Here is a 25205-nt window from a genome sequence, read left to right as displayed (position 1 = left end):
AGCAATGACACATTGGTCCTAAGCTCTCAAAGTGCCATACAGAGCCTTCAGGCATTGGCTCTGCCACAGGAAATAGACAGAATGTCTCCTACAGTTTATTTCTTCAAACCTATTCCTCGCGTAGCATGTTACTACCTTTGCCCAGAAACCGTGGCTGTCACGGAATTCCTGTTTTATTCCTGATTCACCAGGCACTTATCAAGCACTTCCCTGGGATCAGGTGCTAGAGACCAAGGACAGAGAACGAATGCGTGGCTGCTGGAGGCATGTTTAGGAGAGCCGCACATCCGCAGCGGGTGGAGGTCAGGGATCCTGCAGTACAGAATGGAGGCATGGACTGAGCTAAACAGAAGGTGGTGTAGGGGCTGGAGAAGTGTCAGGGAAGATGGCGGTCGAGGGAAGAAGCTTCGTAGAAACAGAGGATGTTGGAAGTGGGCTCATCTCTTGATCGCCAGCTGTGTGGTAGGCACAGTTGGTGTTAGGCAAGAACCGAGGTTCTGGTTTCCAGGCCCTGACCCCACTCCTGGGCAGTGCTAATGCTGGGGTCCGTGGTCCCGTGGTGGGACGAGAGGGAGCGGCAAGGCCTATGGACAGGGCACTTGAAGGAGTTGGGCTTTTCCCTCTGAGGGTACTGGGAAGCCTTTGCCCCTCCCCCCCCAGTAAGGGTGGTCGAGGAGGGCCCCAGAAGTCAGGTGAACATCAGCTCTTCCCTTGGAATAAATGGCAGAAGTGGTCCTGCCCTCCAGGAACACCACTCACCGTACCCTTCTCCTCTTCCTCCCTCAGCCTTGCCAGAAGGTCTCCAGAACAGCTGGGAGAGGCCACTTGCCATGTGCCTGAAATACGAAGACTTCGAGTTGGCTTTTCTTCTCTTGACCAAGGGCGCAGACCCCCATGATATTTCTCTTACGGAAGGCGATACTCCTTTGCATGCAGCACTCCACATCTTTTTAGATATCAATGGTAAGCTTCTATTTTTTAATCAGTCTTTTCCTTGTGGAGGAAGCTGAAGATTGGAATTGGTGCTCCGCCTTTTGGTCTTAGTTTCTAGTGGGAAAACTAACGATCCAGAAATGGCCTGTTTCTTGGCGAGGTCTACCCACAGCTTGATGGGAAGGAGTGACCATCATGGCAAATGGTCAGGGTGGGCTGATTGAGGAGGATTTTTCAGTTTCACAGTTGGCCGTCCATCATTGATGAATACTTTCCCACTTGTTTATATATCATTTTCAAGGGTCTTGGTATAAAGCGTCTTACTGGAATATAAGGTTATTTCAGGGTTTCTCAACCTTGGCACTGTTGACACTTGGTCTGGATAATTCTTTGTTATGGGGAGCTGTCCTGTGCAATCGAGGATGTTTAGCAGCATCCCTGGCCTCCATCCACTAGATGCCAGTAGCACTTCCCAAATCTTGACAATCAAAAATGTTCCCCGACATTGCCAAATGTCCCATGGGAGGCAGATCACCCCTGTTTGAGAACCACTGGGTTCTCAAACTCTTAGAGAAGTTCGGTGTTCTGAGACACCCCTGGCTGGCATCTCTCTTGAATTCAGGGGGTCTCTGTTCCCTGAGAAGAGCAACTCAGCACTCACAGAGATTTGTTTGTGTCTTTCAGCTAACATCGGTTTTAACTTCCTCAACCACTTGTTGGAACTCTTCTGGTCCAACCCCACCGAATTTTCCTACCTCGACCCCAATGTCCAGGACAGCAATGGAAACACGCTGATGCACATCCTCTTCCAGAAGGGCATGCTGAAGCGCATGCAGAAGCTGTTAGATCTGCTGGTGAAGTTTGACATCAACTTCAACCTGAAGAACAAAGAAGGCAAAGACGCACGTCACAAGATTAAGAAGAACGATGCTTTGCTCTTGGCCTGGAACAAAGCTCATAATGAGAGCCGGCGGAGGAACCGGCAGGACTCTGTTGCCCACCCAGGGAAGCTCCTGAGGTCTGCTGCCCCTAGTCATACATCTCAGCTCAAGTCCCAAGCTTCATCCAAGTCTCTGCCATGCACTGGCACTGCCAAATCCCCACCCAAAGATGCCATGGTCCCTAACAAGTGGGAGGCTCCCCCAGCTGCCCAGATGATGAAGCAGGAGCCTGAAGCTGTCATGCCCTGTTCTCTAAGAGACCGCCTTGTGCAGGACATCATGGATTTGATTGAGCAGATTGAATTGGATACATCCCTCCAAGAGGACAGTCCTCAGAACTCTGAGCATCTGGAGACAGGAGCTGGCACAGAAGTAAAGAAAGATGAGGTCCAGCGAGCTCCGGGGCTTGGGGGCTCTGACTGTAGTGGGAACAATCCTGCTGACCTTGAGGCGAGGGAGGGACATGCTCAGGCAGCCCTTGGAGCCTCAGCGCTCATTCCTGTTGGTCACAGAGAGAAGGAGGACAGCGGTGATCAGGATGAATGGAGCGTGCCGGAGATTGAGGACTGTTTCCAGGACTTCGAGAACATGACGTGGGAGATTGAGTGCACTTCGGAAATGCTGAAGAAGCTGTCCAGTAAGGCGATGAGCAAGGTCATGAAGAAGAAAATCATCATAGCCATTCAGCATCTGGGGAACGGCGAGTGGACCCAAAGCCTGCAGAAGAGGCTGAAGCACCGGAAAGGAAAAATCCGTCTCTTTGAGGCCGAGCTGGACAAAGGAGCCCGGATGCTGTGGGAACTCGCCATCGACTTCTCCCCTCGATGCAGTGAGAGCCCAGAGAAGATCATCGCCACAGAGCGGAGCTCACAGTCCATAGGGAAGTCGGGGCAGGTCTACACAGAAATCATCCGGATCTGGGACATCGTCTTGGATCACGACAAACTGCAAAGCACCATCAAGGCCATCTGCAGTGCCTACAACCGGGGCTTGTCCTGTGTCCTGCGGAAGAAGCTGAAGGGTATCAACAAAGACCAGGTGTCAACCAACATGAAAATCCAAAAGCGGATACCCCGCTGCTACGTGGAGGACACGGAGGCCGAGAGGAGCCGGGAGCACGAGGAGCCCGAGTACTCCCCGCCGGCCAGCGCGGTGCAGACGGAGTACAACATCATGAAGTTCCACAGCTTCAGCACCGACATGGCCTTCAACATCCTCAGTGACATGACGACGACGGTGGAGTACCCCTTCCGGGTGGGCGAGCTTGAGTACTCTGTGATCCACCTCAACCCCAGGCCGCTGGAGCCCATCATCCTCATTGGGCGAAGTGGCACTGGGAAGACCACCTGCTGCTTGTACAGGCTGTGGAAGAAATTCCACGTTTACTGGGGAAAAGTCGAGCAGGCGGGAAGCCCACTGCTGGCCAGACAGATCTGGTCGAAGAGAAATTTCGAAGTGGAACCTGGAAAGGAGGGTTCAGATGAGGAGAAGGAAGAGGAGGGGGAAGAGGGCGAGGAAGAGGAAGTTTCTGTGGAGATGGAGACAGCGGACAGCATAGACGAGGAGCTGGAGAGTGAAGACTGTGCAGGGAGGGAAGCTGGGGAGCACGAGGGGCCTGGCCAAGTGGCAGAATCAGGTGCCCCAGATCATCCCCAGCAGCTGGAACATTTACATCAGATCTTTGTGACCAAGAACCATGTCCTGTGCCAGGAAGTACAGAGGAATTTCATTGAGCTTTCCAAGTCTACCAAAGCCACCAGTCATTACAAACCACTGGAACCCAATGTTCACAAACTCCAGGACCTGAAGGACGAAAACTTTCCTCTGTTTGTCACTTCCAAGCAGCTGCTCCTCTTGCTTGACGCTTCTTTGCCTAAACCATTTTTTCTGAGAAATGAAGATGGCAGCTTGAAAAGAACCATCGTCGGATGGTCCGTGCAGGAAGACTTGACAATCTCCAACTGGCAGGAGGATGAGGAGGAGGCTGAGGGTGATGGGGACAATGGCGAGGAGGATAAAGTTGTGGAAGTTTGTTCGTGTGACATCGACCCCCGGGTGTACGTGACATTTGAGGTGTTCGTCAATGAAATATGGCCCAAAATGAACAAAGGGAAAACCTCCTACAACCCTGCACTGATTTGGAAAGAAATAAAATCTTTTTTGAAGGGGTCTTTTGAGGCCCTCAGCTGCTCCCAGGGGAGACTCACGGAAGAAGCGTACAAGAAACTAGGGAGAAAGCGGGCCCCCAATTTCAAGGAAGACCGGAGCGAGATCTACAGGCTTTTCTGCTTGTATCAGCAGATCAGCTCTCAGAAAGGTTATTTTGATGAACAGGACGTTCTGTACAACTTGTCCCAGAGACTGTCGAAGCTCAAAATGCTCCCGTGGTCCATCCATGAGCTCTATGGTGATGAGATTCAGGACTTCACTCAAGCCGAGCTGGCGCTGCTGATGAAATGCATCAATGACCCCAATGCCATGTTCCTCACAGGGGACACGGCTCAGAGCATCATGAAGGGCGTGGCCTTCCGCTTTAGCGATCTGCGTTCGCTCTTCCACTACGCCAGCAGGAACACTGCGGAACATCAGTGTCCTGTCCGGAAGCCCAAGAAGATCCATCAGCTGTACCAGAACTACCGGTCCCATTCTGGTACGTCCAGGCCTTGGGCTCACCTACGAGGGAGGTGCTCGGGCACTGACTTTGGGCTGCTTTTGAAGCTGTAGCCCAGCTTCTGCTAGGCTCTTGTAGGTGAAGTAAGGATAGTATTTTGGAGTTTGTTAGTAAGTAAATGCATTCATGAGCAAGAGCTCTTCTGATTTCTGCCACACTCATTCTTAGGTTAATTCAAGTTGTGGTTGTGGACTGCTAAGTAATTATATCTTAGGACGTTTGTCATGACATAAAAACGTTTCAGAGAACATTTAAACTGCTAGAGAACTTTTATTAAAACATTTCAGAGAACATTTAAGCTGCTAGAGAACTTTTATTAAAACACTTTGCTTATACAATAGAAAGTAATACACCAAGTTACAAGTCACTAATCCTTAAAGGCGCTTTCCTCCCAAGGAGAAGCCAAAAAAGAGCGGCGGCAGGTGGTAGGAGATAACGTACACTCAGGTGCTTTAAACTTGTGCCTCAGTTGTGCCCCTTCTTTGTGCCAGGCATGATGCCAGGAAGTTTATGTCTAGTACCTGTGCTTAATCCTCAAACAACCCTCGAGGTAGGCATCATTCCCATTTTACAGAGAAGGAAAGTGAGGAATGGAGGGTTTAAATAACATGACACAGTGCCGGAATACTTCTTTATGGTTCATAGAATGCTCACAAAGTCGCTTCCTGTGTCCTACAGATGTCCACGAAAAATATATAATATTATTTTACACATTTAGAAGCTACTTAATGAGATCATGCCAGACATATCTTTTTGCAACTTTGTATTTACACCATTTTCAAGGGTCTTGACATAAAGGATCTTACTGGAGTATTGTAAGGTTGTTTCAGGGTTTCTCAACCTTGGCACTCTATAACCCTTCTGTTATCTAATTTAACTTTTTTCCATATGGGCAGTTTGTTGTGCTGATGTCATCTACTTCATAATCCGTTCTTTCCTCTGATTTGTAATACTGTTCTTTTCGTGTGTCTCGTGTCTGTTTCTGGGCTCACTACTTGATATGTCTTATGTTCTTATCCTATTATCACACTATCATATTTATGATAGTTATCAAACTTGTCCAACAACTCTTCATCATTTGGATTGGAATTCCATTGAATTTGTTGCTCTTCGGGAAGAATTCACATTTTTACATTATTGGGACTTCTGAGGCACAACCTTAGCATATTACTCTATTCAGGTCTTCTTTTACGGCCTTCAATAATATTTTATAATTTTCCCCAGACATTTTACACAGCTGTTTGATTTATCCTGGGTACCTTATACTTTTTGTTACTATCACAACTGTCCTTTTTTCTTTTATTATGTTTTCTAATCAGTTGTTACTTGTATAAAGGAATGCTATTGGTTCTCATATGTTGATCTGGTATCTAACAGTCTTGCTGAAATTCAGACTTTTCGATCTTAGCATTTTTCTGCAAAAAAAGGCAGTTTTTATCTTTTTTTCTATACTTGTTATTTCTTTTTCTTATCATTTCATTGGTTAGGACCTTAACTAGAAGCAATAACAGGTATTCATGTGTTATTTCTGGAGTTAATGGGAATATTTCTAACATTTCACCATTTAAGTGTGATGTTTATTGTAGGTTTTTGATAAATGCTCTTTTTCTAGATGCATTTCAGGTAAGCTATGGTTTGGTGGAAAGAGAAAACACATACACATCACATACACATGTATTGCTATACATATACACAAGCATACACATTCATACACATAGGTACATATACATGCGTACTCATATATACACATGGGCATTGTAAAATTAGATTAAAATCCTGATTTGTTTAGCCAGGGATTCAGAAAATGATTGCAAGTCAGCCAGCTTCCAGGAGTGTAGCGTACATCACACAATGCAGCCCAGCTTTCTAGAGCTCTCAGAGTTCTCAAGGATGGTGCTTGTCAATCACCTGGATCTGGCTGCATCTGAGCAGCTCAGCTTCTTGCTCTTCCATGGTCTTATACCTGGGAATTGTGTTGCGTGGAAAGAGCTGGCACAAAGTAATTTATGAATTAAATTAGCCCCTGCCCTTCCTTCTTCTGTTTGGGAAACATTTATTGAGTTCCTACCTTGCCTGGCACTGTGTGGGGGCTAGGTGACAGAGATGCATAGCTCCCATTTCGTTGTCCTCAGGGAGTGGCTCTGATGGCACTCTATTTCTATTGTTGGATCCAGTAGGGAGGACCTGGCATGAGAGGTTGAATGAGCCCCTCCCTCTTCTGCTGTATATCCCTGGGTCGGTGGCACTGGCCTGGGCCCAGCAGCCTTTATGATCAGCCAGCAAGGTGGAGCCATGGTAAAGGGAGCCGTTCCTGTGAGCAGTTCTTGGTTTTTGTTTACTTGTTTGTTTTGCTAAGTAACCCACTTGGACAGTTACTACACAAACCTCATCTCCCACCTCCTCTCTTGGGATGGAGGCAAGAGTATATGTACGTTTTCGGGTGTAGAACCAGAAAAGGCCCAAATAATATGTACTAAATTTTAGAGACTTTAGAAAACATAAAATGTTAAAAAAAAAAATTGAAAGCTATCTGTAAGGCTGCTCACTACTAACATTTTGTTTCATTTCCTTCTGATATTTTTCTTTATATACATTATATGCATTTATCACACACGTGTATGTAGTGAATATATACTATGTCTAGTGAATATTTTCTCCCATCTTTTATTCTTCATTTAAATTGAGATTCACATAGCATAACATCTCCCTGTTTAAAATGTGCAATTGTGTGTGTCTTTTTTAAAATATATTCACAAGGTTGCACAGCCATTACAACTATCTAATTTCACATTTTCATCACCTCAAAAAGAAACACCATAACCATTAGCCATCACTCATCCTCCACCCATCCCCACTCTCTGGGAACTACTAATCTACTTTCCATCTCTTTGGATTTACCTATTCTGGACATTTCATATAAATGGAATCTTACAACATGTGGCCTTGTATGCCTGGCTTCTTTCATTTAGCATAATGTTTTCAAGGCTCATCTATGTTGTAGCATGGGTCAGTATTTCAATGCTTTTTTTATGGCAGAACTGTCTTTTATTCTTTGAATATGTTTATATAGAAATCATTTATCTTGTTTCCTAGAACGGCATTTAAGTAGATTCCAATTTTTCACTGCAGTGAACACTCCTGTGCCCTTTTCTGATTCTCCCATTAATGTAAATCTCTGGCCCTTGCCACAGTAGCAGCTCATTTGCTCAGAGTCAGCAGTTTCCACTTGTGCTCATGACTTCTTTATATTGTATACTTTTAATAATACTAGTATTGATGAGAAACTTTCCCTTTATTATTTGATAATAGCAACGGGGACACCTATGTCCATTTCATGGTGTTCTACCAGGAACATAGTATTCTATTTGGTACTGGGCAAAGGGCACATGGCCCATAAGAATAGTGAAGAGAGCCAGGATGATCTGTGTTCATTCCAGCTTCAAATCCTGTCACTTGGAGGTGTTTATGGATTTCCGAGACCTCAGAGTCTCTGTTTACAAAACTTGGATTATCTAGTCTGTCTCATTGGGCAGTCGTGAGGATTAAATGGATGATTTATATGAAGGTCCCTGTTGTATGGTAATGTTCAGTCAGCATCACTGTCAATGTTATTTCAGAGCCTAGACAAGAAATGAGACCCAGGGAGAAAGTTCTTTGGAAAATCCTTTCTCCAGCTTTAACAATTTTTTCTAGTATAGTTAGTCCTCTCTCAACTGGATATAAGCCTGGTGGAAAAGGGTGATGGAGGCCTTGGTTGCTGCCCCAGCTAACATCCAGCAATGCCGTTACCATGGCAACATTGTCTCCAGTGCTCTAAGCACCAATGAGAAAGGACAAGATAAGTCTTGTTTCCTTACCACCTATACTAGTACCTTCTATTAGCATTCTAATGGCTCTCATTGTTCAGATTACATTTCTGCCTTGACTCTTCTTTATGAGGTAATTTTCTTTAGTATGAATATAGGTTGTAAATGAGATCCCACAAAACCTTCTTAACACAGCAACACATCTCTGCCTATATTCCCTGTACCCAGAGTGCTACGGCTCAGGGCCAAAGTGACAACATAAAGAGAATTGGAAACTGGCTTGCAATTATACGTACGATCAGGGCCAATACTGCTTCTCAGGGGGAAAAAAAAAAACAACTAGAAACATAAAAAAAAAAAAGCCAGCCATATTGTCATGTTGTTCAGTATTCAGCATTTGTTTTCTGTTTTATCCTAGGAATCCTCAATTTGGCATCAGGAGTGGTGGATTTACTTCAGTTCTATTTCCCAGAATCTTTTGATCGCCTTCCAAGGGATTCTGGCCTTTTTGATGGTCCCAAGCCAACTGTCCTGGAATCTTGTAGTGTAAGCGACTTGGCAATTTTGCTGCGTGGGAACAAGAGGAAAACTCAGCCCATTGAATTTGGAGCCCACCAGGTGAGCTTGCTGGGATCCTGTGCTTTGAACTAAAAGGCAGTGTGCAATTGAAAAATGGTTTGAGAGGTTAACTTATTCCACAAGGTAGAATTCAATAGCGCCGCTCCCAAAATGGGTCAGTCTCAGAGATGGGTGAGTGATTGTCAATTGTTATTAATAGTCCCACTACCCCGGCTGACCAAGTTCATGCTGGCTGCTTCTCTTTAAAGACATTACCTGCCTCCCATAGAAATAGACTGAGCTTTCTTTACCAGGTTTCTCTCCCGTCTCCCTTTTCTTTTTCCAGGTAATTCTTGTAGCTAACGAAATGGCAAAGGAGAAAATTCCAGAAGAGCTGAAGTTAGCACTTGTGCTGACAGTTTATGAGGCCAAAGGCTTAGAATTTGATGACGTCCTCCTTTACAACTTTTTTACTGATTCTGAGGTATGCCATATTGACTTCTTTTCACACAACACATGTATATATGAGCTACACTCCAGGAAAGAGAATTTGGAGCTGAGTAGAAGAGGGTTTGTCACAGGTGCTTGTTTCTGTTTTGGAGCATCATCCATGTAGTGTGGGGCTTGGAGCGTTTGATGTGGGTTTTTGTCAATGGCTGTGGGTTGTTTCACAGTGTCATGGGCTGGTTCTCCCCGTGCCCTGCTCTTCCCTGCTCTCTTGTATTCATCTTCTGAATGCCTGGTATGCAAGTGCCTGCTTTCGGTTTTCACTAGCTGCCGTTATCTCTGACTCCCAAGGAGAGCCTAACAAATGAAGGCAAGGTTAGCAGTGTCCACCCAATAAGAACTGAACTGGGCAAGGTCATTTCATAGAAAGAGACAACTTTGGGAAGAGAAATGAGGCTTGGTTCCCACCCACTGGATCAGGTAATAATGCAGGGGATGAGAACATCTGCCCTGCCTGGGGGCTCCCTTCTCGCATGGCTTCATCACCACTGCTTGCTGCCCGTGCAGACAACTGGCAGCCAGAGTCCCTGGATTGACCCCCAGTGATCTCTGTACCAGCTCGTTTCTTTGACTTGACGGTCTTTCTCCCCAAGCTCAGTACATGATGGGTAGAGCCAACAACTCAAGACCATTGTCCTCGGTTTTTTAGTCACTTATTTCTCTTCACCACCATCTTTTGGTGGGGCCTCAGGCTGCCTGCTGACTGTGCTGTGGAGTCTCCTTTGTAGACCCAGCTGGCTGTGCCCTGGTCCCTGCTGCAGATTTCCCACTGCACATGGTGTATGCTTGAAGGAGCTGCTTTTCATATCCAAGGCAAGAGCACCTTTAGCGTTGACCCTGTAAAATCTGCCCTAGTACTGACCCTTTACAAGGAGTCTTTATGTTTTTTTCCCCTGATCTTTTTAAAAATGTCATGTTTGCCTTGATAATACCTATGACAGATGCTGCTATGACAGATGGGTACTTTTTAGTTTATAAAGTATTTTTTGAATGCGGTGTTTCATTTCACCCTCCACCAACCCTCTGAGGTTGTATGTGTTTTTATTGCCCTCATTCTGTAGATAAGGCTGAGGGTCATGGAAATTAAGTCAATTGCCCACAATCATAATGTAGGTGGCAGAGCCTAGAAACAAACTCAGATGCTTTGAGTTCTAAATTTCCATGGTACTCCCTTCCTTTTAAAGCCTTGCATGCCAATCAGCTTCCAGAACCTTCCACAATGAGTATATCATGGCCATACCTTAAGTACATTCCTTTTCTATTGACTTTTGCTAATAAAATCAGATTAGCACTCTCATTAACCCTGGAACCACTTTTAATCTCTGAGGACTAACTTTTTTTTCTCATAATATATCCATTGGTCATAGTTGGACCGCGGCTCTCCTAAAAGAGGAAGGGGTAAGACATTATTGTTCCTGTTCTTTATTAAGTGCCGGTTGTATGCTTGTGCCAGTAAGAAGCTCAAGGAGCTCTGGACTTACGGATCTATAACTTGTGGTCACCTCTGTTTGTGAAAGAAAAATCCAGTGATTCTGTCTCACCGTGATCCTAGAAATGGCAGAGGCCCAGATACCTTGACCCTATGCTCCTACCAGTGGCTCAGTGAGTCGCATGAATGAAAACAATCTCAAAATGAATTTATTGGTAACATTCACTTTATCCCATGTTCTGTAAGACTTCTAGAAAGCCCTCTGAGATGGTGCTTCCCAAGGTACCAGGGAATGTAATTACACATCCTGGTACAAAGCACACCTTCAGTTTATTATTTACAACTTCAAGATCCCAAAACGACAGTCAGAAAATGATAGGAAACGCTTTAATGAAAGCAGAGGAGAGACAGGAATCACATAAGTCCCCGGTCGCCTGTGCTCTGGCTGGGGTTTTTTTCGGGGTGACTGGCTGGAGGCTGTAGAATAGTAATTGCTATTTGAGATGAGGGACCTATGGAGAGCCCCTCTCCATCCCTGGCCTCTCCCACCCTCCCCACTCATTTATGTTTCTGTTGGTTGGGGGTGTGCATGCATGCATAGGAGATCTCTTATCGCCCTGGTTTGTGAATCTTCTCTCTAGAAGATTTATTGTTACCTGCTCAACCCCATGGTCACTAGGACCATCTTCTGAGATGGGGAAGGGACCAGGGAAAGTTATGCCAAATCCTTCTCTTGTAGGATTTTGCCTCATTTGGGGAAGAGGCAGTCATTCTTCCAATCACTCCCAAACTCTCCTCCTGTGGAGACTTGGAAGAATGCTTGCCATTTATACTTTGTCCCAGTGAGGAGTCCTTTCTTTCACACTAATATGTGAATAGGATGGGAGAGACTTTGAAAGCACCAACTTTTATGGATCGCTTAACTTAGAGAGCAGGCCTGCCTTTTTCCTTCACAATGATTAATCCCAATAGCCGAGCTGGAAGACTTAAATGCTTCTTCCTTTATTGACAGAGGTGCTGCAGGCCTGTATTCTTGTGTTTTTGTGGACAAATACATGTACTCACTCCTAAAAGGCTCTGTCTTGAAAGTCAAATGTTTTATTCATGGAAATAGTCATATGCCATATGAGCAGCTTTTGCTTCTTATTCAAATACATTGTGCTTCACTAGCCCTCCCAAGGTCAGTCAGTCTGTACGTCATGCCGTCTGCTAGGGGATCCTCTCAAATGTCAAGTACTTGTGTCTTTTGCCTGCTTTCCTTGGCAAACAATTCAGCTTTACAAAGAGGATAGTCATAATATATCCTGAAGTTTTTTTTTTTTTTTTTTTTAGTTTTCAACTACTTAAATGATTACAAGATTCACATCTCTTTTAAGAACCTGTTGATTAATTTCATAATTGGTTAGTAGCATAACCATTCTCATTTAATAGATAGCATTTAAAGCTTTCAATCTAATATTTATATAGTTTAAGTTACAAAGTAACGTAAAGGAGGTAATGAACTATATTCACTCCATCTTTTCATCCTCCTTGAAAAGATACATAGGTAGCAAGTAGCATCATTTTAAGAACAGAAAAGTAAGGCTAAGGAGAGTTACCTAACTACTCTCATGAGACACAGTACAGTGTGAAATCTGAAATTTCTTAGGAATTCTGGACTCTAAATACTGCATGTAATCTGGGCACTTTAGCTTTACCAGGGTCTCCAAACCATGATCCTGGGGGCCAGATCCAGCTCACTGCCTATTTTTATATGGCTTGTGGGCTAAGAATGGTTTTAGCATTTTAAATAGTTTTAAAAAATTAATAAGAAAGTAATATTCTGTGGCACATGAAAATTATGTTAAATTCAATTTCAATGTTGAAAAATAACATTTTATTGGAACACATCAAGCCCGTTCATTTACATACTCACTATGGCTGCTTTTGCCCTACAATAGCAGAGTTGAGTAGTTGCAAGAGAGACCGTATGACTCACAAAGCCAAAAATATTTATTATCTGACCCTTTAGAGAAAGAATTTGCCCACCCTTGGTCTACACAGTCACCATGGTTTTATGGTTTGATTTTAGGTAAAGGGAAAAATGGCTAAAAGAGCAACTATTTATCAAGCATAGTATTAGACACTTGACATCATCTCCTTGTAGTTTCTCAATGAACCTGGATAGTTCTATCATCCCCATTTTACAGAGCAGGAAAATTCAACCTAGAAGAGACAAATAAATTGTCCAAGGTAACATAGCTAATAAGTGAAAGAGCAGAGGTATGAATTTGTTCTGTCTGGCTCAGAGTCTAGCTTACACAGTGTACCCCAGAGCTCCAGAATTTTGTTCCATCCTTGCTTGAATAATTTAGTTAGAGCATTCTGCCACATGTGTCTTAACAACTGACCCTAAGTGGCGTCTCTTAAACATGTTGTGTAAAGGGGCGAGAACATTGGGTTCCTTTCTCTGTATTGTTTGTCAAACTTCTTTCAACAAGAACTTTCTGGTCCCTTAGCATTACTTCAGGAAGTGGGCGCGTGTGCCTGGCTTCTCAGCTGTCTTGATCACGTGTCTGGGAGTGTTTTCCTGGAAGTGTCCCTGATCCCTGCCTGTGCAACCTAAGCCCACTCTCCCGACTCTGAAGCCACAGGATGGCCCCCTCCTCACAGCTGGGGCTGAAGGCCTGGTTCCCATGCAAAAAAATGGGGAGCTCAATTCCCCATGAGGCCCCGGGAGGCTGTGTGTACAGTTCAAAAGCATATTTCCTTGGTCTTTAATTTGTCATTGTTGCTCAGGCTTACAAGGAATGGAAGATCATTTCCTCGTTTACGCCTTCATCATCTGACTGCAAAGAGCAAAACCAGCCACTGATTGAAGTGCCCCTGGAGAAACCCAGCTCCTCTCAGGGTCGGTCTATGACGGTGAATCTGGAAATGTACAAGGTGATCTTCTGCCATTTGTCCACGTGCTTATTTCACAGGGAGCCAGTAAACAGGCTTGGACGAGAAGATGAGGTTAAAGATAGAGCCTTGCACTTGGCTGGTCTTCCTGCACCATCAGCACGGGGGAGTGGGATCTCCATGCTGGCAGACTCCCTTGTCCCAGCGGGGAGATGGGCTTCATGAGTGGGGTACTTTCTGAAAGTGAAGGGGTAGGTTGTACCTTCTGTTCCCCATTGGAACTCGGGTCTGTTCAAAAGTTTTGAAGTTGCTGATGGGGAACCCAGAAGTGAAGTCCAGGACTACAGTTCATGGAGACTGTTGTATAGCAGCCCTGACTGTTAAGGGACCCAGCTTCCTTTGCCCTTTACATTTCTGGTACATCACCAAGAAGTAGGCCAAAGCTCAGAAGTTCTACAGAGTTCTTGGGTGAGGGGGGGGGTTGATGGGGCCTCAAGAGAGTGAGAGTGACATCATAGAAAATTGAACCAGCAAAAACAAAAACTTTGGGAGAAACTACTGTCCTAGTTTTATGTCTCATACAAAATATAAAACAAATAGAATAGCAGTTATCAAGTTATTTCTGTAAATGCCTCGAAGGCTCTGCAGAAATAGAAGTTAAATCAGAGTCAAGCTTTGCAAACTTCTAGGTAGCCGCAAATCTGTTGTCATCTTGAAATGTGCATTATTTAATCAGATAGGTTCTCCCTGTGTCCAAGTCATAAGCCCCTTATATCCACAGTCCTCAGTTGTGGGGTAGGTCATAAGTAATTTATTACTAATGATAGTTATCATGGAAGTATATGACTGGTTTAACTTTTAAAAATCAGTTACAGTAATTGTGTAAGATATAACCATTGGGGTAATCTCAATGGAAGGCACATGAGACCTCTTTGTACTATCTTCGTAACTTCCTATGAATCCATGCTATTTCAAAATATAAAACTATAGCAGACTCAAGGGTAGTTCTGTACTAATGCTGTGCTCCCTGCTAGAGCTTTGCTTATCTGTCTGTGGCCAGAGTGAGCTCCTCATGTCCCCATGGCTTATTCTAGACTTGTCTACAATTTACTTTTTGTATTTCTCCCAAATCAGAGGAAGCCCATGAAGCATGTCACTTTCTAGCTATAGACAAAAAGCTCATCGTCTTTGTCATTAATCTTGCCTTTAGCTCCTCAATGGAGAGCTGAAGCAGCTATACACTGCCATCACACGGGCTCGGGTCAACCTCTGGATCTTCGACGAAAACCAAGAAAAGCGGGCTCCTGCTTTTAAATATTTCATTAAAAGAAATTTTGTCCAAGTTGTGAAGACAGATGAAAACAAAGGTAAGATCTCATTAAAATATTCTGGCCATTGGCTAGAAAGTGTGTTATCTCAACTGTTTTTGCGATCAGGTATAAAGGGCATAGTTTTTTGCAAGCACTTTCTTTCCTTTTCATTTTTCTGAAAAATAAGAGTTCATATTTATTGCTAAGGTGTGCTGGTAAGTGTCATTGTTGTGGAATTGGGAGTGTTAACTCTTTCAGGGAAGAGCTTTTATTTGTCCTTAAAAGTGAGGGTCATGGAAAGACCAGCCGAAATGGCATAGAAACTAGATGCTGCAGACCTTCCTAAAATCTCTCAAAGGCTCACAAAACCCAAAGAAGCAGCATCTGGCCTTAGTGTGCCCCATACTTCTTACCAGGTAGCCCCAGAATTGCACAAGCTGAGGCTAAACTTGGCCAATAGCAGGACCCATCCTAGAGGTCCTTGGGCTGGCATATCCAGTGGCCTGCTTTGACTGGCAACAGAGCCAGAATGCCACCTAGGGCTGTATCTGAGGAGGACACACCCGAGGGGCAGCCTGGGCAGGCACCAGAGCCCTGCTAAAGTGAATCCTGCTCCGTCGGATCAGCCCCTCACCGGCTGATCCTCACAGCTGATCAGCCTCAGGGTTACTTCCTCCCATCAAAGTGTAGACAGCAACCATGGCTCAACTACACCAAGAGGGCACAAACAATTCATGCAAGGGACACATCTCGAGCACCCAGCTCAGATGACCAGGGAAGATTGTGTCACTGGGCCCCACAGGACACCTACTACTTAAAGCCACTCTATTCGGACCAGGAACTTAGGAACCCTACTTAATACAGAGAAACAAACACAAGGAGGCAGCCAAAACGGGGAGACAAAGAAACATGTCCCGCATGAAAGAACAGAACAAAGCTCCAGAAAAGAGAACTAAACAAAGTGGAGACGAGCAGTCTACAGATGCTGTGTTCAAAATGCTCATTATAAGGATGCTCAATGAACTTAGGGAGAACTTAGGGGAAGAATAGATGAACTTAGAACTTTAACAAAGAGATAAAAAACAAAAATGGAGATGGAAAACATAAAAGGGAACCAGTCGGAAATGGAGAATACAACATCTGAGATGAAGAGTACATTAGAGGGAATCGACAGATTGGATGAAGTGGAGGATCAAATCAGCAATTTAGAGGATGGGGTAGCAGAGGACACCCAATCAGAACGGCAACAAGAAAAAGAATCAAAAAAATGAGAATAGTTTAAGGGGATAACATCAGGTGCAACAACATTCTCATCATAGGGGTACCAGAAGAAGAGAGAGAGCAAGGAACTGAAAACCTATTTCAAGAAATAATGACTGAAAACTTCCCTAACCGGTGAAGGAAATAGACGTACTAGTCCAGGAAGTGCAGAGTTCCAAACAAGGTGAACCCAAAGAGGCCCACACCAAAACACATCATAATTAAAAGCCAAAGGTTAAAGACAAAGAGAGAATCTTAAGAGCAGCAAGAGAAAAGCGATTAGTTACCTACAAGGAGCTCCCATAAGACTGGCAGCTGATTTCTCAACAGAAACTTTGCAGGCCAGACGGGTTTGGCACAATATTCAAAGTGTTGAGCAGCCAGGACCTACAATCAAGATTACTCTTACCCAACAAAGCTATCATTTAGAACTGAAGGACAGATAAAGAGCTTCCCAGATAAGAAAAAGCTGAAGGAGTTCATCACAACCAAGCCAGTATTACAGGAAATGTTGGAGGGACTTCTTTAAGAAGAAGAAAAAAAATATGTATCAAAAATATGAATAAAGAATGACAATAACTACATATCTATCAACAAGTACTTCAAATGAAAAAGAATTAAATGCTCCAATTAAAAGATAGGGTGGCTGAATGCATAAGAAAACAAGACCCTTACATATGCTGCCTACAAGAGACTCCCTTCAGATTAAAAGACACACACAGACTAGAAGTGAAGGATGGAAAAAGAGTGGAGTGGGCCAGTTAGAGAAATATATGAGCGCAAGAGTGTTCAGCACAGCCTAGTTTGTAATTATAAGAAAGTAAAAACGACCTAAGTGTCCACCAATGCAAAACTGTTTACAGTGGCTCCTCTGGTGCTAGGATTGTTGGGCGTGAGGGTTGTTGAGGAGAAATGAATACCTTTTACCCTTCACTTGTATATCTTTTTGTGCTGTTTGTAGTGTTCTTCAAAAATAAACGTTGTCGTGGATTGTTTTCATAACTTAAAAAGATGAGCTAATTAAAAAACGGAGCGCATGTCTCCTGGTAGGATATCTAGGGGAGAAATAATCAGCCCTTCATAAAGGAGAAAACTGTTGTCTTTCTTGTGGGTTAGCTGTTGAGTTGGCTCCTCCAGGCCTTGGTTAATTTTCTCCGAGGATAGGGGAAAGCTCAGGGCCTGGCTGCTGTATGGAGGTGTCTGCTCGTTTCCTGAGCACGTTTCAGCCAGTTTTATGGAGGCTGTTTCCGGTTACAGCCAATAGCTCAGTTGGGAACCAGGATTAGAGGTTCTGTTCCTGGGCCCTGAACGTTGTGGTATAATAGGAAGAGTCGAAGGCTTGGGGTTAACCTGGCTTCTTATTAGAACTCTGCACCTATGTCACCACATGACTTTGTTCAGGTCCCACTTCCCTTCCCTGGGCCTTCACATCCTCAACTAAAAGAAAAATGAGTTGGCTGACTGTGGTCGTTTTTAATCTTTCCTGCACTCCTTTTATTCTCAAACTGTTTTCTGGCACCCATTATAAGAGATCATCTATTAAAATAGGCATTGTTTTAACTTAAAAATTCAAAATGTCTTCATAGCATTAAGAATACAAGAAAAAGCACAGTCTCAATTGTGTTATAAGTTGTACATGGTAAAGTCTTTGAGAACATCTGCTCCCACTGTGCAAGGAAGCTTGGGATGAGTGAAGTGACTGTGTGATATGGGTTTTTCCAATGTGGTGCTGGCATGGTTCACTAGCCCTATGCAGAGATGCTCTGGGGCTTTGCTGTGGGGATCAAATGTTACCAGGGTACTAATAGGGCATAAGGAGTCAGAACAAGATGCTGAGAAGTCATCTTTGCAGACGGTACTGTCGGGCATGGCAGAGGGCCCTCAGGGAGAGGTTGGGCTGCAAGCCCTAGGGTGTGATTTTGCACCTTCTAAACAAAGCTGGAATGTCTGTCATGTTCCCCGGTTAATATCCATTGGCTTGGGTATCTCTGACCTTTTCAGCTCAGATTTGGCTGTCAGCGTTGTCCTGGTAGTTACTGTCGTTCCTGTGCTTGATGAAGCTGTGGCTCAGACTTACAGAGCTTGTCACCCACTGCTGGTGATGCCCAGGGGACGAGGGAGAGAGGGGAGCTGATGCAGTCGCCAGCAGGCTAGTGAGGATAACAGCCTTGTCTAGCTGCAGGTGGTTGCAGTAGTCTATGTCCACCACCGGAAGTGTCAGATTGCTCATAATGATGAGGGCAAAACCTGCACATTTGGAAATACTGTAAAACTCTGTCATCTTATCCCTTGCTAAGGCCCTCGCATAGGACCTACATGGCTTTGGATTTTCAAGGAGGAATTAGAAATTCCTGTCTTCTAATTCATAGCCGTAGAAAAGGAAGGCAGAGCTAAGTTGAAAAACCAAACAGCATCCTTGTTTATTCCCCCCTCCCCCTCCCACACACACATATACACATCCTCCTTCAAAAATCCACAAACATCTGACCTGATAAGCTAAAATATATCTTAAAATGAATGCTAGAAAAACAATACAGGTGTATTTGTTTGTTGGGGCTGTCATAACAAAATACCACAGACCGTGTGGCTTACACAACAGAACTTAATTTTCTCACAGTTCTGAAGGCTGGAAGTCCAAGATCAAGCTGTCAGTAGGTTCGGTTTCTTCTGAGGTCTCTCTTCTTAGCTTCTAGGTAGCCTTTTCTCTGTGCGGGCCCCTGCTGTCTGTGTGTGTGTGTCAACCTCCTCTTATAAGGACACCAGTCAGATTGGATCAGGGCCCAGTACAACAGCCTCTTTTTAACTTAATCCCCTCTTTAAAAGCCCTATTTCCAAATACAGTCACCTTCCAGGTTATTGGGTTTTAGGGCTTCACATAGGAATTTTTCGGCGGGGGCCAAAATTCAGCCCATAACAACAGGCTTAAGCAGACAAATGCCTAGAGAAGCAAATGAACTTTTTCTTTTTCGTTTTAGACTTTGATGACAGCATGTTCGTTAGGACCTCAACCCCTGAGGAGTGGATCGCGCAAGGGGAATACTATGCCAAACACCAGTGCTGGAAGGTAAGGGGCCTGGTGGGAGCTAGCGGGAGTCTTTGCGACTGGTGGCCTCGTCGGGCCTCACAGGCAGGTTTCCCACCATCATGTTTCTCACTGGGACAGGGGAGGATAATGGTGCTCGTGCTGCTTCTTCTGAAACATCAGGTCACCCCTCGATGAGGAGAGTGCCCTGTCCTGCTCCGTCCCCAATGCAACCAGTGACAACCCTTCATTTTGGCCACATGCCAGCATGTGCTGATGGGGAAAACAGGTCATGGCCTTTGCCTCACCGAGGAACACTTATATTTATTTTCTTCCCCTCTTGTATTCTAAGTTTAAAGGCTTTTACTGTAATCATATGGCATTTTAAAACAGTAACGGATTGGTCCTCTTGTTTGCTTTTCAGATTGATCAGATGTAGGCTTCACTGCCAATTTGAATCTGGCGGGCACAAGTTAAACTTTATCACTAGACTGAGCTGACTGATTTCCAGCCACAGGCCGTGTGAGTGAGCCTGAGCAGTCTTCTTCCAGGAAATGTTATCACTGTCAGTCTTCTTGAAATACTGAAACTAGCATAAAGAGCCCCATCCTTTTTCCCGCATTCAGCATCCCTACACATCACAGGGTCTCAGCTGGGGCACCATGGCACGTGTGTCTTCTGTGAGATCGTGTTAATGATGTCTTCACCTGCATGTCATAAACACCTTCAGCTCAACAAAGTCAGTATGGGCCCAGACTCATTTCATCTCTTCCCTGTGTCATCTGCAGCTTGTCAGAGATGCCCCCCTCATGGTTGCATGATGGCTTTGGTAGTGCCAAGTACCTCATCGTCCTCAGCAGCATCACAAGCAGGAAGAAAGGGCGGGCACTTTCTTCTCATTTCTATCTTCTCCTTTTTTATCATGAAGTCCCCAGGGGATGTCTCCTTACATCTTATTGGTCAGTACTAGGTCACATGCCCCTGCCTGGCTGTAAGAGAGTCTGGGAGAGCAAGCCCACCTGGCAATTATGGTCCTTCTTGGGAGTTTGTTTCTACCATCAGGCAGGAAAGGGAAGAATGAGCACTGTGGGTAACTGACCAGCTGCGTCTACCAGCACAGGCACGACCACACAGAAATGCACATTTCCCTAAAGTTTGATTCTCCCAGGCACCTGGAATGCCCCGTGCTTGCAGGCGCAGGCAGTGCTTCCTGAGAGAATACATGGAGCTAAATTTTGGGCAGAGAACTTTCTTTCCTTTCCATGCCTCCATGCTAATGTTAGGCTTTGGTCCAACTCCTCAAACATTACAGGAAAAGTGCCTGCAGTTTCTTATGCTACTTCTGAACAAATGTTTTGGAACAGTGATTTCTTGAAGGCTTTAATAATCCTGCTGCTTTAATAATCTTGCTTTTCATTGGAATTTCATAGAGTTGGACCCAAGTGAAGGTACTGGCAAGTGATGAATGCAATGAAATTGCAAGTCAGAACTTACTGGAAGCCACCATTGGAGATGTCTTCTGTCTGACATGTCTGGGAGAAAGAATTCCCAGAGTTTTCTTTTTCTAAATTCTCAGGAGGACTTTGTCTCCTGTGGCAGGGAAAATGGTTTTAAGTCTACAGCAAGTAACTCATATCTGGACTTTACCAGTCACCTTTTTCTGCATAACAACCCCCAAATTTAGTGGCTTACAACAAGTCACTTATGTAGCTCACAGTTCTGTGTGTTGGCAAAGCTGAGTTTAGCTGCATAGCTCTAGTCTCAGCTAAGGGACTCATGTGTCTGAGCTCAACTGCCAGTCAGCAAGCAGCTTGCTTCTGGGGCATTGGCTGGCTCTTGGCTCGGGTGATGGGGGCGAAAGGGGTGCCTGGATCACGTGCCCTTCATTCTGCATCAGGCAAGCCTGGGTTTGTTCTCTTGATGCCTGAGCGGGGTTCTAAGAAAGTAGCAGAAGCACACAAGGCCTCTTGAGGCCTAGCCTTGGAGCTTGTCCCGTGTTGCTTCTGCTACATTCTGTTGGCCAAAGCAAGTCTCAGCTCAGATGGGAAGGGAGGGGATATAGGCAGCACTGTCTGTGGGAGAAGCTGCAGGGTTGTATGGTAAAGGGGCGTGGACAGATGCAGAGAAGAGTGAAGGACTGTGGCTACCCTTGAATCAGTCCTGAGGGGTGAGAAAATAATTTGCACTCTTGTGTGTTTGGGTGTGTCTGGAAAGTATTTTCAAAATATGTAGTATTTGGCTGAAGAAGACAGAGCTCCAAAACTTTATTCCCGGCTCTTCCTTGTTATAACTGCAAAAAAAAAAAAAAAAAAAAAAATATTGTACACTTTGCTGTTGTTATAAAACTAAGAATTTTTTTTTATTTTTTTTTTTTAGAGAGGGGGTAGGTAGGGAGGGAAGGGAGGGGTAATATGGGCAGCAGGTATGGGTATGAATTGGAAAACTATACAGTCTTTCTCTTTATGGTTTTCTGAACACTGTTAGCCCTAGCCATACATGTTGCCCATGGATTTCCAGTTCTTTATCCCTTTAAACATAACTTTTGAACGTTTGAATCTAAAATCTTTTTAGGGCAGCTGGGACAGATGAGAATGTTGTAAAAAGCCTTCTCCTTGCCTGACTGTTCCACAAAGGGACTTCAAGACTGAGGTGGTCTTTGAGCTTTTGGCTGCATGTCAATAAATGTTTTAGAACCACCATACAAATGGCAACCACTTGAGATTCGTTCATTCAACAGATTTCTGTTGAACCACGGGCCAAGCATTGTGTTTAGGTCATGGAGATATGATGGTGAGCAAGACAGGCATACAGAAGAGCACACAGTTCCAGCTGTGGCAGGAGTCACAGATGAGAGGCCAGCTGCCCCCAGAACTACCTTTCCTGGACAGGAAGGCTAAGGGAAGCTGCTTTAAGTGAGGGAGATGTAAGGTGATACCTATGGATGAATGAAGTTAACCAGGCAGAAAAGGGATGGAAGAGTATTTCAAGCAGAGGGAACAGTATGAACCAAGGTCCTGTGATGAGAAGGGGGTGTGGCATAGCTCATGGGAACGAAAGATGGCCCATGGGCTGGGGAGGCCGCAAAGGGCCAGAAGGGGAGAGATGCTATCCTGTCCTTTTTATCAGCAAGTGCCACTTAGTGCTTCCTGTCGCCTGTGCTTGGAGACATGGTGTCGGCCTTCCTGTTTGAGAAAAGCATCTTTCTGCTGACAGGGATCGGGGTGCAGGCTGACTCCCCTCTGACACGTTTGCCCATGTTCTTTTTGGTTCACATGGATCTGCATGTCCCAAGGATCTGGTCAGTTGTCTTCTGGGATGTGTTGTGACACCATTTCTATCCCCATTTCTACCTTCAGTAGGTGCCTGGTGGCTGTTCCACCAACGCTGCCAGTCAGCCATGTAGTTACCACCTAGAGGGAACCTTTGTTGAGCCCAGAAAAGCGACTGGGTGACTTCAGGCCAGTCACTCTTGTGTCTCTGACCCGAGGTTACTATTATATACAATGAGAAGGAAGAAACTTCTCACACGTGCTTTGGAAAGTTATCCGAGGGTGTTCTTATGGTGGCCTGTAAAGTACGTGTTACGTACCTTTCTCCATGGCTTCTGGGCACTTCCAGAAGGACACTGTGAGTGTGAAGTGTCAGTGGTGACACCACTGGGCTGTGTCCTCGGAGGTCATTTTCTTTGGCTGAGCAGCACCTTCCTGCCCCTCCATCCCAGATGGGGCTGGGGCGAGACTCAGTGCTTCGTCAGCGCAAACACGAAATGCATGCTCTAACTCTTGTTCTGCACGTCACCTCCATTTCGCCTTTTCCAGGTTGCAGCCAAGTGTTACCAAAAAGGGGGTGCGTTTGAGAAGGGGAAGCTGGCGCTGGCCCATGACACTGCCCTGAACATGAAGTTTAAGAAAGTCAGCCCCAAGTAAGAGTCTCGGGCCTTTTCAGGTTTGCTCTGATGGGATCAGCGGGTATCTTGGTGTTCAGTCAACATCCTGTTTTGTTTCCCCCTCCCAGGGAGAAGCAGGTGAAGTACTTGGAACTGGCGAAGACCTATTTGGAATGCAAGGAGCCAAAGCTGTCCCTGAAGTGTCTGAGCTATGCCAAGGAGTTCCAGCTCTCCGGCCAGCTGAGCGAGAGGCTGGGGAAGGTACGGCAGGCCCGGGGCTGCTCCCGGGAGAGCTGAGTCGCCCTCGGGAGCTCGAGGACAGGGCCATCTCAGGAGGGCTCCAGTCCTCCCAAGAAGAAGAGGCTGGCCCCATCGACTCGAGCACAGGCCTTCTTTCTTTGCCTGCTCAAGTGTTAAGACAGCTCCAAAGACCTGTGTGTGTATGTGTGTGTGTGTGTGTGTGTGTGTGTGGGCGCGCGCGCACGCACACGTGTTCATGTCCGTGAGCGTGTTTGAGACCCGACATTAACCACGGGAGAGCCAAACGTTCAAGTCAAAGGGAAGATGGGCTTCAGAATATTCCTGTCTTCTCTCTCTCTGTGTTCACCGTCTGGTGTCCGCCTGCGTGAATGGCTTCGCATTTATAGGCCCGTTTTTCTGTGTTCCCTGTAATTGCTCTAGATCTTCACTGACCAATATGGCGGCCACTAGCCACATGTGGCTATTCAATTTAAATTTTACGTTTAGTGAAATGTAATGAAATTAAAAATTCAGTTCCTTAGTCTCACTAGTCACATTGCAAGTGCTCGCTGTTATAGAACATTTCTGTTGTCGCAGAAAGCTCTGCTGGACAGAGCTGCCAGCCTAGACACAGCTACTGAGCAGTCGGTGGGCTGGCAGGGGGCCACACACTGTCACTGGTCTGCAGCAAGTTAACACACAAGATGAAAGTCAGCAGTTAGGAATTTTTATAGCAATTTGGCATTACAATGACATCCAAGTGGTGACAATTTTCTTAATGACTTATTTTTTTATGGAGTTATAACTGGCATATAACATTGTATTTGAGATAAATCTATATAGTGAGATGATCACCGCAATAAGTTTAGTTAATATCCATCACCACACATAGTTTTTTCCCTCACGATGAGAACTTTTAGGATTTATTCTCTTAGCAACTTTCAAATCTACAATACAGCATTGTTAACAGTCACCGTGCTGTACGAATCGGCTGTGATAGATTGGACATGTAAAACCGTCTGGCCCTTTACCACAGGTAGTCTGAGAAGCTGTGCTCTGGGGAACCCAGCTGCCGCTGCTGCATTCACCCCCTGGGCTTTATGACCCTCCAGTAGGGAGGTGGGTTTCACATCTGTATGTGAAATACCGTAACTCCTGATCCTCAGAGCACCTAGGCACCAGGTGGGGGTGGGACCTACTGGGAAGTTCAAGTGTGGCCCTGATGCTGCCTGCCCTGCCCCATGTTTATTATGGGATGTGACTTGTCAGGATGGGAGAGATCGGGATGGAATAGGGATTTTAGTGTGGGTGGAAGTTTGGGTCCTAAGATTCCAGGAACTAGAGTAGTTTCTAGCCTCTCCATGCTTCTTGGCACCCACCATCCAAATCTCCAGTGCTGCCACCTGGACCACGACTAGTGACACCTACAGGGGACAGACCTAAACCTATCACTTTTCCCTTTTTGCCTACGAGTGCCTGTCGTAACTGAGCCAGAGACCCCTTCCTTATTGCTCACCTTGCCTCCCCCAGCCTGCCGAGCTCTGCTTCTAAAAGTGGAGCTTCTGGTGGTGGGGCGGGAGGCTGTAAGTGCAGCCCACATTCCCTTCTCCAGGACTTCAGTGCCTTCAAACTGTGGAGGCCACCCTGCTTCTAGAGCTTTCCCTCTTCCGCTTCCACAGGCCTGACCACTGGTGGCAGCTTCTTCTACCTTCTTCTATCAGTACATTCTGGTAGCTACAAGCTCCAACAAGGGAATGTT

At 45.2% G+C, this 25205-nt stretch overlaps 1 protein-coding gene across 1 annotated transcript in view; it reads left to right on the top strand.

Annotated features, from left to right (window-relative positions):
- Positions 1-25205, top strand: part of TRANK1 (tetratricopeptide repeat and ankyrin repeat containing 1) — a 68804-nt gene that overhangs the window by 33733 nt on the left and 9866 nt on the right. Inside the window, 9 exon segments of the mRNA XM_025039314.1 lie at positions 787-963; positions 1618-4524; positions 8770-8969; positions 9256-9393; positions 13624-13770; positions 14939-15095; positions 19274-19362; positions 23139-23242; positions 23335-23467. Coding sequence (XP_024895082.1) covers positions 787-963; positions 1618-4524; positions 8770-8969; positions 9256-9393; positions 13624-13770; positions 14939-15095; positions 19274-19362; positions 23139-23242; positions 23335-23467 — 4052 coding nt within the window.

Source organism: Pteropus alecto, unplaced genomic scaffold (genome assembly GCF_000325575.1).
Source record: "Pteropus alecto unplaced genomic scaffold, ASM32557v1 scaffold10, whole genome shotgun sequence".
NCBI lineage: Eukaryota > Metazoa > Chordata > Mammalia > Chiroptera > Pteropodidae > Pteropus > Pteropus alecto.
The sequence above is the reverse complement of the archived record's forward strand: the minus strand, read 5'-3'. Positions and strand labels throughout refer to the sequence as shown.